This window comes from Dicentrarchus labrax, unplaced genomic scaffold (assembly GCF_905237075.1).
Source record: "Dicentrarchus labrax unplaced genomic scaffold, dlabrax2021, whole genome shotgun sequence".
Lineage (NCBI taxonomy): Eukaryota > Metazoa > Chordata > Actinopteri > Moronidae > Dicentrarchus > Dicentrarchus labrax.
The window spans coordinates 19,984,543-20,004,732 of NW_026136710.1; the positions used below are offsets into that span (position 1 = coordinate 19,984,543).

A 20,190-nucleotide genomic window follows, 5' to 3' on the forward strand; every position below is an offset into this window, starting at 1 on the left:
TATTCCTTATAGGTGACAGTAAAAGCAAGCACCGGACTCAGCAGTTACCAATGAAAGGAAAAAATACTGTTGAATAATCTTCTCGCTTTATTTGAGCAATGAGCATTAATCTAATGCATATAAATGTGAAGAAAAACACAGTTTAACACACTCTCTGTGGCTACAGTGCAGAGAGAAATGCTGACTATGACACAACTGATATGTGTTGCTCCATGAAAACAGAACTACGTGAGAAGTTTCCTTTTACCCACATCCCTACATGTTCAGATTGACACGTAGGAGTCAGGAGTAATGTGCAAAATAAGGAGGGGTTCATGCATCCTACACAGCTGCTCTCCTCTCGCCTCCTACTCGATCTCGTTGGAGGTTCCCGCGGTGGCTTTGATCTTCATTTCTGCGGGGGGGTCAGAGAAGAGTCAGGAAGCTGCTATTACAGACATTCAGGTAATTCCCATGTGCGTTCTCGGATGTTAAACTTTAGCTGTATATATAACTAAATAGATTGTTTACCTGGGCAAGGACCGCCTTCCAAGGCAATGTCATCAATGGCAATGTCACTCCTCACTGATGAACCCCTGATCGCTTCAAACACAATCTGGAACAGAGACACAGAGAGAGACAATAATAAGAAGATTTGTATTACTATATATGACATCATTCGGTTGTTAGCTTACTAGTGCCACTTTTCTCCAATCTTTTTGGGGGAATATTGGATCATTTTAACTGTTGGGCCAAAAGTGGCTCCAACAAGACACATTTTTTAAAATTGTGTCACAAGCTGAAAAGGTTGAGAACCACTGCTTTAATCTTTAATAATATATAATTAATTTATCATTTATTAATATATAATAAGTGTATTTTATAGTCTTATCACATGTTTTTTTAATGTAAAATATTATTATAAAGTACAATATTTCCATCTGAAAAGTAGTGGAGCAGAAGTATAACATTCATACTCCAGTACAGTACTGTGGCCTACTATTATGAGTAAATATGTAAAATTGTTTAATCATTTTTAAATGAATATTTTTGGGTTTTGGAGTTGTATTATATTATTATTATTATATTAAAAAATATTTGACCTTTGGCTCTGGGAATTTGTAATGGACATTTTTTCAAAATTTTCTGACATTTTATAGACCAAATACAATAAAAAAATAATAAAATAGGCTAATCTCTAGTGAAAATAATCATTAATTGCAGTTATTCTTTTAAAAAAAAAGCTAGTGGCCATGATTACGTTTCTGTCATAGTCGCCCACGTCCAGCACTCAGGCTTTTAATATAAAACAATCAGGAGACATTTTCTTGCAGTCTTGCCTGATGCTGGCTGTCACACTGGTACTCCACTGTGGCCCGCAGCCAGGCGATGCTCTGCTCGCCGCTTTGTTGCCACAGCAACATATCCTCTCCGTCCTTGTCGAGGTGAACGCTGAGCTGGCCCGTGCCTGAGCCGTACATGTGGTAGAAGAAGCGCAGACACTGAGGCCCCCTGGAGCCCCTCAGAGGGCGGGACAGCAGTCGGATTCTCTGACCGGGCAGCATGGGCGACGCCTCCATGTGCAGGTAGTATCCTGTCAATCAATCGTGCTGTGTGAGCAGTACCGGAAGCGTTTGTGTGTATTTTTGTCCTATAGAATAAACACTTTTTCTCTTGTTGAGCATGCCTGTGTACTGTCTGCATTAAGACATGTAAGCAGGTTATTGTGGAGGAGAGTTGAAGCAGGGGGCCCTTACCGAGTCCCGTGGTGTGGTCTCCTCTTGGCCCCGTGTACGAGGTTGGGGTGGGTCCTCTCCTCCATTCCCAGTCAGCATCGTCCTGTTGCTTGTCCTGAGTGTAACCGCACAGGCCGGCTTCAAAGTCACAGTGTCCCGGGAGAGACGACAACGACGACGACCCTACAACAGGAAAACGAACAAGGCTTTCTGTTGGTAACCCTCAACGCTCAAACACAACTATCAACAAACCATTTTCAGCTGCATCTCTCTGGACTCTAAATCTAACTTGAATCTGATCCAATGAATTCCTACACATTGGTCCTTTCATTTATGTCTATTTTCAAAATGAATCTCAGGTACTCTAGGCACTTTGCCAGTAAGAAATTATCAAAGTGTGGAGTTTAGCTGGCGAATGTCACATGAGTTTGTCTTCCTTTCTCTACAAATAGTGCTTAACAGCATCTCTGAAACCCATGGCTGACCTAATGGCCCCAAACAAGCAAATATGGAGTTAAAAGTTTCACAAAGAGGAGATAGGAGATAGATTTTGCCCAGGTCCTTGATTCCTTTATTAGGGAGGACCCTGTACTATTGGGCCCCTACTAACCCCCCACCTGCTGGTTTAATTTATACAGTATAAAAATATTAAAAATTCAAAAATAAGTCAAAATTGTCTGTAGTTGATACTATATTTCCTTATAAATCAGGGATTAATCAGTAGTTAATACATGCAGTGGGATTTACCTCAAACTTTTGGGGCCCGTGGCAGTCATGGGACCCCAGATCAGTTGCCCAGTTAACAATCCAGCCTTAATTCCCAGACTGGATTTAGTTAGATCTACAATCTGGCTGCAACATGTGGGTACATACTGTACAATTTTTACCTGCTGTCAGTTCACAGTCTCCGAGGCTCAAGCTGATGTCATCCAAAGCCACAGAGCCGCAGTCCCAGAAGCCATTGCAGGTGCTGATGAAAATCACCTGAAGAGCAAAGGTGAGAAGAGTGAGCATCAGCTTCACCATCCCACACACTACAGCCATTAATCATTTACTGATCAGCCCTGAATAGAATAAAAAAACAAGGACTTTGCTGTAGCTGTTGCTCACTTTCTGCTCTGATGTTTGTGTGAGATTCTGAAATCCCACGTGAGGAAGAAAGGAAATCATCAATCAAACTGTGAGGGTTTTAAAACGGCTCAGTATGTGAAGTGAGGAACAAAAGGTGAGTGTTGGGAAAGCCTTTGAGCTCTTTGGCACCCAGATGCATTAATTCTCATCACACAAAGCACATGATGATGATACTGTGTCCTCTAACAGCTGAGTAAATAAAAGAAACCACAGATCAGAACAGAAAATGAAGCTTTCTATTAAACTACTAATGATTAGTTTCTTTTCTCGTTATGTCATCCTGTTTGTTTATCTGTCCTGCATTCTTTCCTTCGTTTGGTTTTTTTTCCATTAATCTCTTTGTTTATTTGAGTTTTTAGTGTTTGTTCCTTAAGTGGTTCCTTAGAAAGTTCTTTGGAAATAGTTGTTTTCCTTTTTATTGGCCAGGCCAGTGGTGTAGCAATAGTAACAGTCGGTCCGTTGACCACTTTGTTTCAGACTGAAATATGCCCTTCTGGACTTTCCCTCCAGCGCCACCAGCAGGTTTATGTTTTTAGTGTTCCTGGGACAAATTGTAATAACTTTGGTGATGAAAATTTCAATTAGTCCAATACTTTGGTTTATACTTTGTGCTATTTTAGCTATGTTGTGAAAATGCACGCTCAACTAACATGGTGAACATGATACATGCTATACATCAGCATGTTATCGTGCTAATGTTAGCATTAAGCTCAGCACTATCATCACAGAGCGGCTTCATCATTCATTTGCTTTTCTTTATCTTTGTTCATTTATTTCCTTTAAAGCTGCAGTAAGTAGCAGTAGTAGTTTTTATTAAAATCAATTTTGTCACATTCTCTGAAACTTTCAATATATTCTAACAGTAATACATGAGATAATCTGAAGGTCCAAAAGCATTTTTCTTGGCTATGATTGGTTGTTTTCATTTGGGCCTGGTGGATTTTTGCAAATACCATTAGGAGCACTGGGAGGAGCCAGACAAACCATTTTTTCAAAGATTATCTGGCTCATGTACTATTGTAAGGATAAAGTGAACGGTTCAGCAAATGTAACTTAAGTTATTTATGAGTTATTTTTATAAGTTACGTACTGCAGCTTTAATCTTTGCTATCTCCTTCGTTCCAGTATTATTTCATTTATTTGTTCCTTGATTTGCAAGTTTCATGCTTCTCTCCCTCTTTCTTTCTTGATCATTTATTCATTTCTTGCTTCCTTTCTTCTGTCTTTATTTTTTCTACTCTTTCATACATTTTTTTTGTCATTTCCTTCCTCCTTCATTTTTCTTTATTCCTCCCCCTCCTCCTTCCTTTCATCCTGCATGTATTCATGGATTTCTTTCTCTCTTTCTTTCTTACTCTCTTTCTTTCTTTTTTTATTAATTCAGTCATTAATTTGTTTGTTTATTCCTTTGTTCCGCCATCCCCTCCTTTCTGCTTTCTTTCTTTCCTCTTTGTTTCTTTCTTCTAACCCTGGCATGCTCTGTCGTTTGGAAGGTGACGTCTGTTGCAATCCAAATTCCTCTGGACTTCTCCCCCTGAGTCCAGATCTTCTCCCGGTTTAGATTCTGCCTATTCTCCAGATACACTGCCAGAGCCCGGTCCGTCTGGTTGAAACCTGCAGTTGCCAGAGTTATTTCGGGTTTGTGAGTCAGTCAAATAAATCACAGCACGGGATTCACACAAACAACACCACATATCCAGAGAGTGTTTGGATGCCACTCACCCCTCATAGAGAAGAAAAATCTCAGGCAGTACTTCATGTTCCCAGGCAGATATGGTCCATTCAGGTAGCTGAAGTAATTGTAGCGTGGGCCCAGCCGGGAGTGAGTCAACAGGAAAGATCCTGGAAGGAGAAGACAGCATTTATTTTCTCGCAAAACTCTCTCTTCCTCTGAATCTGTTTTCCATGATGTTCCCATCACCCCTCGCACCTGGCATTGATCTTGATTTGAACGGTTTTCAACGTTTTTCTGTCTCAAATCCTGCGTTGTTCTCCAGTACCACATCCTCATCTAAAGGTTTCACTGTTTTTAAAGCTACGTGAACTGATTGTGGGCCACACGAAAAAAAATCTAAACAAGCTGACAGATACACAGCCATGACAAAATCACTTGTTTTGGCTTGTTAAATTGTAATGGCGAATGTGTTAGGAAAAAAATTACACACCCAGCAGATATGCAGTAACATTATCATCCATTTGGAGTTGTCATTGTGCCCACCTGAATATTCAGCTCTGTTTGCTGCTACCACCAAAAATATCTGGCTGCGAAAATGCTCTGCTCTGTTCACCAGCTAGTCCCTAGCTTTGTCCAGCTGCAGTTTGTAGTCATGGCACACTTTTTAAATGACATACAATTTACTCTTTGGCCTTGGGGAACGGTGCAAACTATTTTCAAGTCAAAATACTCGAGACCAAGTGAAGTCACGAGTTAGAGTCAAGTTGCATGTCTTTTGATTTTGTTGGGTTGATTCTAAACTCATCAAATTTGTGACTCAAGTCTGGCTCGATTCCACATCTCTGGCATTTAGTTCAGTGCAAGTACAGCCTCAAAGAGCGCTGAGCAATTGGTGTACGGAGGGTTTTTAGAACTTTTTTTCTGAAAGCAGCTTCCTACTGAACCAGCGAGTAAATGTGGTGTACAACCAAAACAATAAGCTAAAAGAGGCTAAAATGCTCAATAGAGCTGCATATTCATCACATTATTTTCCATGATTTTGGCACTACAACTGTCCCCCACAGTCATTTGACCCAACGATAATCAGAAATATTGGTTAACTCCTATACAATAATTACAATGGAAAGTTTTTAAAAAACTGATTAAAATCAGTGAAGCAGAACCAGAGATATTGTTGTCTCACTGTCAAAACCTGACACCTGCCTTACCCACAATGCAATTCGACTTGATTCACTCGACTGTACAGATTTTGGTGTTTTATGCAAGTAAAAAAAAAAAAACTTCGAGCTTACAGAACTCACTTGAGGACATTTATCAGACTTCATACAGCTCCCTCTAGAGCCACAACGCTTTCTTCAACTTTTTTCACATATGCAGTAGCCTACTCTCAGCTCCCAACAGACTTTGATATGTAATATTGGTGGAGTTGCCCTTTAATGCAGCTTTAAATGTTATATATATATCAGTTGTTTTATCCCACCTGCCCCTGTGGTGTGGTCTCCATTCCTAAATATGTTGGGCTTCACAGATACTCTCCTCCACGATGACCCCGTCAGCTTGTCCTCACTGTAGCGGCACAGACCTGACTCAAAGTCACAGTTGGCGATGGAGGGGTCAAAGGTCGGCTCTGTGGGACAAATGTATGGAATCGACATGACATTTTTGTGTCTCTGGTTTTAGTGATACATTTTTACAACTCTGGACTTTTCCTCTAGCGCCATAGTCAGGTCAATATTTCAACTGAACAGAGGAAATCTAAAGAAAAATCTAAAAGCTACATGGCTATACAATTTAGGGAGCATGTTCATGCTTAGGATGAAACCTTTTGGTTGACCCCATGGTCCAAACTCTAGTCTTCCACCTTTAGGACAAACTTAAAAATCTCATGGCTATTGCAGTTATCTGGGCTGCTAATAGGGCTTTAAGCTATTAATAAGTTCTACCATAAGTTATGGTGTAAAGTCGACACTAGACACTTAGTACCTACTAGTTAGTTTGTAACTAAATCAGCTCCTTAAAGTGGTTGCACCATGATTACTTTAGGCATAATTTAACTAAGGCAAGTGACCAATCAGTGATCAAAGATTTTGTTCCTTCGTCATGGTAACGGTGCTTTCTGGCTGGCATTAGCCACTTCATAGCACATTAAGCTAGATCCATATTTAAATATCATACCATAAATTAAATTTTTTTGATTTTATGATTTACACTACCTCAGGGGCATGTGTAACTATTAAGTTGTTACTTGTGGTGCAACCACTTTTATTTTTAGTATTGCATAAATCACAACTTAGTAATAATTTATGTTATAACTAGGCTACGTTTGAACTTAAACACAGCTTGTGCAACAGGCTGCTGATGTTTAGGATGTTCACCCAGAAAGAATCATAACATAAATAGGACTTTTATAATGGTGACATTAAAATGAGCCTGTTATGAATTAACAGGCTGCAGCTCACCAGTGTCTGTACTGCAGAACTCTGGAGAAAAGGAAATGTCGTCAACTGCAACGCGTCCGCCTCTGGGACTGTTAAAGGACACTTCAAAGACCACCTGGCAAGGCAGACAGACACATGGAGACAGACCCTCATGAGCAATGCGGTATGCAGCTGCATGCAATTATGTGCATGCAGCTGCATACCCTCACACAGAAGTAAATGTATGCACAACTTAAGTACAGTTTTGAGGTACTGGCACTAACAATTCTTTATTCATTTTACAGAAACTGAACTAAGTACTGTAGGTTCAAAGGCAAAACTGAATTAATTTTTACTTTAACTCCATTGTTATATTTCAGGAGTAAATTAATTTTACTGTGATGTCTGTAGTTAGTGGTTACTTTGTAGAAGCTTTACCTGTGAAGTATTATAAAGTCATGAAATATGATTATTTTCTACAGTTTAAACTCTTATACTTCAGCAGTATATGGATATACAGTAGGTATATAAGTTAATTCATCAGTAATAATAACAATAATATATTGCATAATAACAAAAAAAAAAAAAAAGCAGGACTGTGTTATTTTTACACAATTAGGATAATGGCAGATTGAATTTCCCTAAATGTCCCAAGGTTCTCTTGAGTCAGTTGCTTTAAAGATGTAACCAGTAGGTGATCTAAAAGAGCTAAAATGTAGAGTAACAGTAGCACAAGTACAGAAGAGTTGGTAAAGTTAATTTGTTATGTTAAATCTATTAACATTACCCACCACTGACTGCTGGTCATACCAGACCAAGTGAGACTGTAGCAGCAAAACCCCTGAGGGTATTGGACTGAGCAAGCATGCATTTTATTTCTTATTAATTCAACTTTTCATTTGTAAGACAAAGAATGTGTTATTTCTTCCTTCAAAAGTTATATAATCTCCCTTTAATCACAGTTTTGCAGATGACGCTGAGATTTATTTACCTCTTCCACCAAGTGTCTATGGTCCCTTAGACTCACTCTATCTTGCAGCCAGTAAATAATATTTTCTTCAATTACATAAAGACAAGATGGAGATCATTGTCAACCAGGAGGAAATAATTAAAGTTATTGCTGAGCTTGATTCCAGAGTTATAAAGACAAGAAATCCAAGTTAGAAATCAAGAATTAGATGTCTTGTGTCAAGACAAGATCGAGACAAACTCATTCATGCCTTAATTTCCAGCAGGGTGGACTATTGTCTCTTGCCTGCCCCAAAAAGACATTCAGACAACCCCAGCTCATTCAGAGCACTGCGGCCAGAGTTCTAAGGAGAACCAAGAGAACTGAGCACATTTCTCCTCTTCTTAAATCTTTATTCTGGGTACCAGTTATTTATAGAACTAGATTTTAAAGAGCTGCTGCTAATGATCCTGGACCAAATACTTAACGATCTCCTCAAAGAATATAAACCCAGCAGAACAAAACAGTGTTAAGCTGCTTTTAGCTACTATGCTGCACACATATGGAACCAACCACTGAATTATCTCAAATGTGCCCCAACCCCAGCCACTTAAAAATCTAAATAAAAGAAACCTGCTGTTCTCATGTGCCTTTGATTGATTGGCTCTTCTACTGCACTTTTATTTCCATTGGTTTTTTTTTGTTGTTTTTTTAAGTATATTTTTTTAGACTTTTATTGCCTTTATTATAGTGACAGCTGAAGACTGACAGGAAAGCGGGGCAGAGAGAGAGAGGGGATGACACGCAGCAAAGGGCCGCAGGTCGGATTCGAACCCTGGGCCGCTGCAGCAAGGACTCAGCCTCAGTACATGGGTCGCCAGCTCTACCCACTGCGCCCATTGTTGCATTTGGGGTATATCTGTTTAGTAAAAGTCACATACAGCTTAACAATGACATGTTCATACTGACCTGCACAGAGTATGGTGCTTTCATGTCCACCTGCACAGGTATCCATTCTCCAAGAGTCCAGTCGCTCTGGTTTTCTGTCCCCGCCCTCCACAGCTCCTGGTATTGACCCAGCTGGTCCCTGGTGAAGACTGAGAACAGGTTTCCTCTCTCCTCACTTCGCTGGTACTGAAAACTCAGGCAGCCGGACATCGGGACCGTCGTCATGGGTGACACCAGCTTGGCCACTTCTTTAAAAGTCTTCGCGTAGACAGAGTCCACGTACATCAAGTGGCCTGAGCGGGAGTTTAAATATGAGTCAGGTTGTGAAATGCGGTGTCCCAGTGACCTTGACTTGAGACTTGACAGTTTCAGAATTTACTCACACACATTAAGCATTGGTATGGTGATTTACAGATCATTAAAATTTAGCAAAATATGGTTACATATATGTTGTTTTAACAACATTGAAACATCATTCTGAAACACGTCCTAACTACAAATTTAAATATTGTTTAAACAACAATTGATCAGCCTTTTCTTCAACTGAACGCGTCCAAGACAAAAGAGATGTTCATAGATTTTTGTAGGTGGATGAAGGAAACACAGGTCATTATAGTGGAATTTTTCCTCTGTGAGTTTAATTTGCTTCCATCAGGGCGGCTTTTTACCTCCTATAGGTGGCACTAACAGTTATATGACAGGGGTGCCACATCCTCAACATATTAAAGGCTGATGTTATTCTATATGTTTTTTTATTGTCAAAAAATCCCATGACAGGACCAAAACCAATAATGCATTGATCCTAAGTATTGTGTGTGCTTAAAGCCTGATATATCCTCTTCTTCCATTAAAAACACATCAGTGAGCCACACTGTTGCACCGGGTGACATTTTCTTTCATAACCATGAACACACACACTGTAGTTTATTTTGATTCAGTTCAACATATACCGTCCTGCTGCAGTAAACACTAGAACACCAAATTTGTATTAATCCACCCCTGAAAATAGTCCCGACAAATGTCCCGTTGGAGTGATGTTTGCCAAAAACTGCTGTGCCCAGCTGTTCTCTTGGTCTTCTTTTGGACTGGTCTTTTAATGGGATTTGTTGACAAAACGAAAAATATTGAGATTTATATTTTAAGGTGGGGTGTCACTGTTATTATAACTAACAGAAATTATGGCCAAAACTATAAAAAATGTAAAAATGTAGAGAAATGTATAAATAATAGAATTTTCTTTAAATACCATTCACCTGCTCATTTCATCCAAATCTGTCCAGTACCTTTGTATGAATATCATGTACATCTCACTCACCTGTCTTGTTGTTGTAGGTGTGGTCATTTGGTATGTTGTTATTTAGGAGCTGGACCCCGCCTCCTCCAACATACCAGTTTACATTGGCGTTCCACTGGTTACTATATCCACACAGGTGAGACTCCTCAAAATCACACTCTGCACACAGAAAAACGAGAAATCAGCAGGCAGGCAGAAGGCTTTTAACTTGATAATGTACCAGATATGTTCATGTGTGTCTGTCAGAATAAGGAACGTACAATATGTGTGTGAATAATGTTTTTCTTTTTGTTTAAAGAAATACGTGTGTGGTGGTGTGAAGTAACTGACCCAGGCAGTATCCGGGGGTTATGTGGATCTCAAAGATGGCCACACTGCTCCCAGCGCTCTGTCCAGGTTTACCTTCGATGACAATCTAATCAACAACACATGTTCAGTAATACCCTGCAACCAGTGATATGGAGTGACACAAGAATGATATCATAGGAGGTGAGCCGACGTATGGAAGGTCGGGGAGAGTGCACACATTAAACCCAGAGAAAACTAAATTACATTCAAAGCTCTGGTGAGCAGCAGGTTTACTTTAAAGTTACTTACAGAGCACATAGGAAGACGGAGAAGAAACACACTTGTTAAAGCATGAGGTTGTGTGTGTGTGTGTGTCTGTGTGTGTGGGAACAGATTTAGATGAATAAGTCTAATATTCACTCTCCTTTTGCTCTGGTTTGGTCTCCACCACCAACTCTGGCTCTTTAGCCTTTAGATGTTCCACTTTCTCCTCTGGCTAAAGTTACCCGCTAACTTTGTCTCTTGTTTAGTGCTAGGCAGGTAAAGTAAAGTAAAACCAAAACTATAAGCTGATCAAATATGTTAATAATTCTCTGTGGGTTTGTAAAAGTGAGTGGCAAAATGTCACATTAGAAAGCGGCTTTAGACTCCGTTCTTTATTTTACCATTTAGATATAGGCAAAGGGCTACACATCAATCTCAAGCAATGAGAAGAGATGCTTCATACCAGATTCAGTTGGCTATTTTCCATTCAGTAGCTTTTCCTTTTCATTGTTAAAGGAACAGTTCTACATTTTGGAAAATATGCTTATTTGCTTTCTTTACAAGAGTTGTTGATATTGATATCTTTCATGCCTGCGTGTTAAATACAGTGCTAGAGTCAGGACGTGGTTAGCTTAATTAGCATGAAGGCTGGAAACAGAAGGAAGCAGCTAGCCTGGTTCTCTGTAAAGGGAAAAATGTGCTCTACCAACACTACTAAAGCTAGATAATTAACATACTGAATCTGGTTTGTTTCACCCATACACCAACAAAAATGTAAAAGTGCCTCCAGACTTTTTTGCTAAGCTAAGCTAACCTAACCGCATCCTGACTCCAGCCCCATATTTAACACACCAATGTGAGATTGGTGTAGATCTTCTCTTCTAAAGTGATTAAAGTGTTTGTAAGCTGTTCATGACAGTCATTTGAAATTTGGAAAACAGAGCTGTTATTTTCTTAAGAAATTACAGCCATGAGAATAAGTTGGTGGGTTCGGGTTCAGTGAGAGTAAAAAGCAGAACATTTTATCGGTCAGTGTGAAATTTAAACCTTTGTCATATTCATTTGTCCACCTAGGTCTGCACTGAAATATGTTTATGTGCTGAGGGGCCCACCCATTGCACAGACCCAACTTACCATCATACAGGTCACAACCCTGTCAGAGCCTCTACATATAATATAAACATGTGCTGTACTATTCCCACACAGTGTTTAGATAATGTGTGTGGGTGTAGCTGTGTGTGTTTCTCCACACACTTCATATTGGCCTCAATTTGGGCCTGCATGTATAATGTCAACCTATATATTTCCTAATTTCAGCACCAGCATGACATGTTTTCTGCACATCTGCTGTTTTTTTTTTTAACTGAAGAGGGATGGAAAGCACAAGTACTCAGTGCTGCGACACAGTCCACTTGTAATCTTTGATTAAATTCTAAAAATAGTAAATAATTAGTTAATTAGTGCAGTGCACCTTTTTGGTCCATCTTGAAGTTCTGTGCTTTCAGAAAAAATACATTTTGGAACAGTGAATGAACTTTCCTCTAGAGGTACAGTATACCCTCAGCACAAATATTACACTATTAGTGCCACTGGTTAGGCTCTGAGAATAGTTAAAATGTCAACATACTGTTTGTTTCATCCAATGCTTTCATATTTGGGATAAAATGAACAACCTCCAGGGATCATTAGTGGAACTTTGGACCTATCTCAAGCTAGTATCCCAAAGAAAGATTGAAAGTGTTTTACCCTGTATGGCTCAGTGTTGTTCTGCAGGTCCATGCTTGAGATGACCCAGCTGTCAGAGGGCGCCTGGCTGATCCACAGTGGTTTGTCAAAGCTCTCTCCCTCTGTGCGCTGCCGGACTTCGAGGCGCCCCGACTCAGTGATCTGGTAGACCAGCCTCAGACAGCTCCACTCTCCTTGCTCTAGAGCCGGGCTCAGCAGGACCCCTGTGATCTCTCTCTGTGATCCGGCATCTGCAGTTATCCCATCCTCCGGGTCATAGTTCATGACTGCATCCACTGCAACAAAACGGCCTGAAACAAAAAGGTACGTTGGATTTAGAAAAAACATTTAGAAGTTGAAAAGAAAAGAATATTGTAATTTCGGGGATTCCTTTGTGTGTCCCTTGCCCTCAAACATTACAGATACAAAAATAATATTTGCCATGGTCACCATCACAGTGTAGCATGTTAGCTTGCTAACAGTTGCTAATTAGCATTTAACACAGAGTACAGCTGAGGCTGATGGGAATGTCAGTTTTGCAGGTATTTGGTCGATTACCAAAGTATTGGACAAAGTGGTGGACTGACTAATAAAGTGACACCAGCTGCAACATTGCTAAAAACACTAAATGACTGTTGATCATAATTTCTTTACAAACTGATATTCTGGTGAACCAAAGTTCACATTTGAGCAGCGGTCTTCTGTAGGATATGAAGCCCTGTGTGAAATGTTGAAATGTGTGAAATGTACTAGGTATCTATCCTAACTCCCAAAAGAGAAACTTGATGGTAAAGAGTTTCTCTTAGGTAGAATAGAAGGGAGAAAAACATGTTAAAGCATGCACACTGTTTCTAATGCAACTTTTACCTGAAATTAAGCAAATCAGGCATTATACATCAGGAGTGATGACCCCCTGACTTTTTATAACATAAAATCCACTTCAGCTCCTACCATAACAGCTCTTAGCTTATCTTTTCTGCTCCAGGGGCCCCTGAGCTCTCCTCACTGGTCTGTCACTTATTATTTGTCCCTGTGGAATGCCCTGTTGCCCCAGGGCTCCTATATCCTGACAAAGACACATGTATCCAAACACACACTCACTGCAGGGCTGAGCTCATTCCACCTTGAATCTGGTCAATTCAAGGTGTTTGTCTTCTTTTGTTGCCAATAAACTGCAATTGTTTGCAAATGTGTGTATTTAATTGACTGAACTGAAACTTAATCGATCATAACCTTGGGACACACTGAAACCGACGTGTCGATGGAATCAGTGTCAATGACATCTTTGGATTCAGACAAGAAGAAAATACACAAAAAGAGCTTTGTATATTTGACATGACTTCACTTCACTGCACAAACCACAGAAAGGGAACGGAGACTGACTGAGAGGAGAGTAAATCAGCCCACCATTAACGTACCAGCTACACTGACCTTTTAAACAAGCCGTCGGCAATAGCAACAGGGATGAAAACAGGAAAAAAGAAAGTAGTTGATGTATCCCAGAGGGAATACTGACAGCAAGACAGGCTGCAACAGCAGAGTGATTTTCAGACAAGTACCAGCAAGGATTATGGTGGGGGAAAAAAAGTCTTAATAAGGAGTTTTTCCAACAGGGTCTGGCTGCAGATACAGTAGCTACTGGAGCAGCAGTTCCCTGGCACACCAGGAGGAAGTCTGCCTCACCAATCAAATGAGTGTAGATGAGAGATTGTTATATGCAATATGAGTTCTGATTAGACCTCTCACTTGTGCAGAAGCAATCAGTCAATCAAGTGGTTTGTCTACAGTCAGCAAATTCATTTGATGCCAACTTTGGTAATCAATTAACTCTTTTAACAAGTAAAAATAACAGCTTTTTGCTTGTTCCAGCCTCTCAAATATGAAGTTACCGTCACCGCTTATACAATCTAAGCAGTCTGCAGATGTCATTGCTAGCTCTGTTTACTTTTGTCATTATTTCTCACCTCTTATATACCTGATGATTGTTTAAAACATTCAATAAATAGTCAATAACAATGTCTGTGGGTTACAGAGCTGAAGTTAAGATAATATTAGCCTAGCTTAGCATAAAGACTGAAAACAGGGGGAGGCAGCAAGCTTGGCTATGTCCAATGTCAGAAATATACCTATCAACAGCTACAAAACTTGTTTGTTTAATCAGTACAGGAGTTACACGCTGGAAAAAGTTCTAGATGATCGACATCAGCCCAGCACTTCAAAGCAGTATTCTGCAATTTCTGCTGGCAACTGTTCTTTGACACCATGTGTCCGGAAATTCACTGCACCCTGCTGTTATTTGACAAGAAATAATTCCAACACGTAACTCCCTTCAAAACCATAAATAGTTTTTACATTTCTGTTTTTGAAATTTAAAGAGAGTCTGGCTAGCTTTATCCTCCGCTTACAGTCTTTATGCTAAGCTAGGTTAATCGCCTCCTGACTCAAGCTCCACAGCAAATGCATAGAGACTGATATCGATCTTCTCTTCTCACTCTCAGAAAGAAAGCAAATAAGCATATTAGGTTGAACTGTTTGTTTAAAGAAGTAAAAGAGAAGAAGAAGGGATGCATATTCATACTAGGTTGTATCCACTCCTTTAGTTACCACTAGGTAGAAGGTTAAAGCTAGTTAAGATATTGGTATTAGTTTAGAGGTGTTTAAGTTTACTGATGTCACTTTCAGATATGTTCTGACACTTCTGGCTCTTACCAATGGCTGCCAATTTATGCTGTCAGCACCTGCAATCACTCCATACTTAGTGCATCATTCATTAGAGTGTCTGGCCAGCCAAGTTTAGGTGTGTTAGGTGAAAAATGCTTAGATTTATTTAAAGTTTTTGTGTAGATCAGATTGTGTATCGGGTCAAATACTACATAGTTTAAGAATATAGTACTTTGAAACATCAACATGACCTCCACCTCTTAAATCAAGCCACACTTCATGTCACAGTTAATATGACAGGATCCTGCTGCTAGTGCAGCATGAGGTATCTGTCTCCAGATGTATCTGCAGCTACACCCTTCTCAACACTTTGTGCATGGACTTTGATCTACACAAAATAGTCTCCATTTGTATTAAATCTCAGTACAGATACAGCAAATGAGAACGTGAGAGAGGTTAGCAACAGTTGTGTTATTTCTACAACAGGGCAATCATACAAATCTATCGTCTAATCTGCGATCATCTGCTGGCTTTGATCACTTTACATACATAGACACTGATAGAACTCAGATATGGGTGTGCACAGCACTCATCTGTATCAGCTGCAGTACCAACCCAGCGAGAATGCCTAAATCTGTTATTTCACTCACTCCAGATGTTTGGAGATGCAGGAATCAATGCAGACCAGATGGGTTTCTTTTCACCAGTGTGCTTCGGTGGCAGCACCAACTGCAACATCACAGCTAAACCTGTAACTGCTAGTAAGAGAGCCACAATAAAGGCTACACTTACTACAAGCCTCTAAACTAATTTTTTCTAAAGAAAATTTAAGAATTAGAGGACCGAAGATGCTCTGTGGCATCTTTTAAAGTCTCCCAGTACCATCTTTGTGCAGGGTCCACCTCGTAAAGTCTGCATCTGACGTGTATCCGCAGGTGTTGGACTCAAAGTTGCAGGAGCCTGGCAACAGCTGGTTGTGGGCCTGGATGGTGGCTGTGCATAGAGAGCAGAGAGAAGAGAGAGGGAATGGTAAATATGAATCATAGCAACTGGCATTAACAGAAACATGCCCTCATGCACCAACACTGGCACGACCGTTAAAATGCACTCACCAGCAAAAGTCAAAAGGTAGAGTGGAAGCATCGCAGCTTTCTGTGAAAATAATCAACCCTCAGAGGAAATAAGAAAAGCAAAAGTCCACAGTGGTAAAAAGTAAAAGAAGTTACAACCAAAGTTTGTCTCAGAAGATTTCTGTTGAGTGTGTCGTCTGAGTGTCTCTCCAGCTCACAGACTGGCAGCACACTGCAGACTCTCCGCCGGGAAGTATGTATGTGTCTGCACAACAGAGCAGGGAGAAGGAGGAGGAGAAAGAGAGAGTTCTGAGAGGGAGAGGAGGAGGAGAATAAGGTGAGTGATGAGCTGCTGGGAGGCCAGTGAGGGAGCAGGGGAGAGAGTAAAAAGGGAAGGTAGTGGAAAGAAGGAGACGAGTGATGGCTGGTGAGAAAAAGATGTGAGAGATGTGAGGATGGGAGAACAAAGTGAGATTGGAGAGTGGTTGTGGAAGAAAAAGAATGGAATAGAAAGAGTAATGGGGAGAGGAGGAGTGACTTTTTGTTTGTTAAATGAAGGAAGTATCCCCATGAGAAAAACAATGGCATGATCCTTTGGTCCAACCAACTGACCAGTGTGTAGGATTTAGTGGCATCTATCTTAGTTCCAGATTACTACTCCTTCGACTCACCCTCCCGTTCCAAATGTGCAAGAAAAATAAAAGACACTAATCTAATCTATATCTACATAAATCTAATCTATATAAACAGATATCTGCAAATGAATGTAGATCAATTTGAAGAAGGCTAAATTACATCGTTACATAATTCTTTTCTCCACACCTGCATGCAACCAAAGCCCTGACGTGATTTGCCAATACTACTTGGGTGACAAATGGATGCCAAAATCTCTCCCTTGCCTACAGATTCTGCATTCATATGCAGATATTTGTTTATAGAGGTTATACAATCACAACATGGTCTCCTACCAACAGTAAACAATGGTTTCTCTCAGTCTCTCAACCGTAGCCAAGTGGTTTTAGCTGCCTGAACTAAACCAACCCTCAACCATAGAAGTGGCAGTCGTTTCGGAAAGCTCTGATAAACCCCCTTTGTCATTTAGGTTTGAGAACGTGTTGGAAATGCACCAAATTAACTCCGGAACAGACTTTCTCTCAATTTTCAAAATCTTTTTGGTGCAAAATATGGCCAAAAGTATGTGGACGGAGTGCTTTTTCTTCATTTTGGCTAGACCTCTTAGTTCCAATGAAGGGAAATATTACAGCATACAGTGTCTTTTTTTTTTTTTTTTTTTTTTTTACCCTCTCACTTCAACGCTTCTTAATGGAAGTGTTTTTTTCCATTATGGTGGAAAAGGTTGACTAGTCTTCACAGGTCTGCACAGAGCTCTGCACTGACCTCAACCCCTTCCAACACCTTTGGGAGGAATTGAAACACAGACTGGGGGCAAATCCCTGCAACCAGGCTCGAAAATGTGGTGGAAAGCCTTTTCAGACCAGTGCAGGCTGTTACAGCACACTGCATATTATTAACATATTTTATGTATTGTACTGAATTTCATGACAAAAACAATCCTTTAAGACCCTATCTTGAAGTTGTATGATGTTGCTTCACTGTTTCAGGAGAGGCCTGAATGCATGAATGATCTAAACTGTGTTTTACAAACCCGCAGAGAGTCAAAACATTTTGCAACCATCTAAAATATTTTCCCTGGCTTCAGCCTTGAACATCTTTTAGATGCTCAGATGAAAAAAACAGGCAATTCTGTAAGTCTGCAGACATTCCCACGCAGTTTCCATCAGTTTCATGTCATGCAAATGAACCATGTCTGAAGACTAACTGTTTTAATAATGAGACTGAAAGTTGGGAACCAGGCTGTTTTTTCATTGATTGCATTCATCCCCAAGTGCAAAAAATAAGACTTTTTCACTCTTCACATTGCCTAGGGGAATGGATTTAAGAGCTGGAGAAAAAAAGAATGTAGCATGCTGGATACTGGAGACTGGACTTTCTTGTTTTTTTAAGAAGAGAGCGTTCTCATCCACATTTGTGACCCATCTGTCAGACCTGCACTCTCCCCCTCTGTCTTTGTCTCCCTTTCTGCCGTTGTCTTGTACATGGTCAGTCCTCTGCCTTTGGTTATCAACGTTTCAATGAGGTGCCATGAGCAGTCAGATCACATGGGGAGGTCAGGTCTCCCCTGATTATCTCCAGAAAGCCGCCTGCAAGTTTTCTTTCTTCGGGAAACACTGAGGATCTGAATCATCTCCAGCTGATTGTTGTTGTTTTAAATGTCCATTACTCATATGTTTGATTGGTTGTGTGTGTTGGTGCAGAAAACACATTAGAGATAAATAACTGAAAGTTGCCAGAATGTGTCATGGGCAATGTACGCAGAAGTTATTGTTATTGCGTGATCACACAGTTATGACATGTTCTCCTCAGTATGTGATTCACTGCCAGAGGGTTCAGCAAGGTTACACCCCTTATGGCCCTCCACCCTTGCCTCTGAGAACACCCCAGACCCCCGCCTCAGCCCAATAACCCTGAACAAGAAACTTAGAATAGCTATTATTGAAAATGTTCTTGATTTAAACCTGCTGGACCAGCTCTGTTCTCAGGGGAGGAAGGGACCTTTTAAACAGTTTATTTTTTGTCACTGTCGTATTTGCAACTGAGATTTCTCTGTGAAGGGAAACATGTTTATTTCTGTAGGGCAAACCTGTCTCAGATCCTGTGCTTTCACTCCATCTGCTGGGAGCATCAGTAACAGTTTATAATAATAATCACTTATAAGCAGTGGCAGACTCCGCCCATTTGAGGGGCAGGGGTAAAAAAAATAAAAAGGGCACAAGTGTGCAGAAAATTGGGATGCATTTAGTGAAATATCTTAGTCAGGGTTAGGATTAGTACCTAGAGGGCACTTGGTCATGTTTTATCTATCATAGGGGCATCCAAGTGGGCACTTTTGTTACACTTTTCAAACATGGGCGCATATAAATACATTCAACATATTTAATGTAACAATGAAATTGTGATACACAACAATACATTGGTAAAACTCATCTTATTATGAAATATTATTTCTTAATGCAAGTCTTCGTTAGTCAAGAGAAACAGGGCGAGCAAACATTCACATTTACATTACAGGCTCTGCCTTGTGATTGTACTTTGTACAACAAAGTTAATATAAAAAAGCATTAAGTTTGGTATTTGTAATATTCTGAATAACATAGAAAATAGTCTGATATATTATTATCCCTTTGAAATCTTCCTTTTGAATCCTTTGGTAACCCTCGAGCCAATTACTGGCCTTTGTGGCCTCATCATCTCGTTCAGAACATGTCACAGTCTGATGGCAGCAAAGTGTCGAAAGCAAACTGTCAACCGTGAGGTCTTCATGTGAATGCATTATATATAAAAAAAGACAAATGGCAAACCACACACACTTGTTACACAATAACAAGGTTACCATGCTGATCTTCAGCTGGTATATTGCTGACCATGTTTACCATCTTAGTTTAGTGTGTTAACATGTTACATGTTTTTAATTAGCTACTAAGGCTGTTGGAAAGAGGATTCAGTTAATGTAGAAACTAATTATACATTGATTATTTAAAAGATGTGTTAATGATTTTCTCTAATGTTTTATTAAGATTATATCAATAAAGACTTATTCATACTTAACAAATGCACATGGATGATTAGTTTAGAATTAACTGATTGTATGTTAATTGATTAACTTAAAAGTTAATGGTGTCCTAAAGGTTAGAGGAGGCTTGTGACCCTGATTCCTGGACTAGCAGGAGGAATATGGGTGGGTAAAGTAACCACTGAAGTGCCCACAAGCAGGACCCTTAACCCCCAACTGGTGGTGTGTATTTGTGTAACTGCGTTTTCTTAAAAAAATAAACCATTGCTCTGAGTTTAACTTCCCTATAAAGGTAAAAACGACAATAAAGTGTTACTTTGGTATTAACACCATCGTGCTGGAGAGCGCCACCTGTAGACAGGCTGTAAACACAGGATCTGGGCAGGTAAACATGGATTCTC

The 20,190-nt window shown here is 40.0% G+C and overlaps 1 protein-coding gene across 1 annotated transcript; it reads right to left on the bottom strand.

The window, feature by feature from the left end:
• Nucleotides 1-67: 67 nt before the first annotated feature.
• LOC127370518 (MAM domain-containing protein 2) lies at nt 68-16,404 on the bottom strand. The gene is made up of 15 exons (XM_051412648.1): nt 16,180-16,404; nt 15,950-16,060; nt 12,428-12,717; nt 10,460-10,544; nt 10,151-10,288; nt 8,857-9,128; nt 6,981-7,074; nt 6,002-6,148; nt 4,569-4,688; nt 4,315-4,460; nt 2,603-2,699; nt 1,737-1,898; nt 1,320-1,573; nt 511-595; nt 68-394 (listed from the first exon to the last, which is right to left on the bottom strand). Exons 1-15 carry the CDS (start codon nt 16,208-16,210, stop codon nt 348-350), a joined length of 2,079 nt encoding a protein of 692 aa, XP_051268608.1. The 5' UTR covers nt 16,211-16,404; the 3' UTR covers nt 68-347.
• Between the last annotated feature and the right edge of the window lie 3,786 nt (nt 16,405-20,190).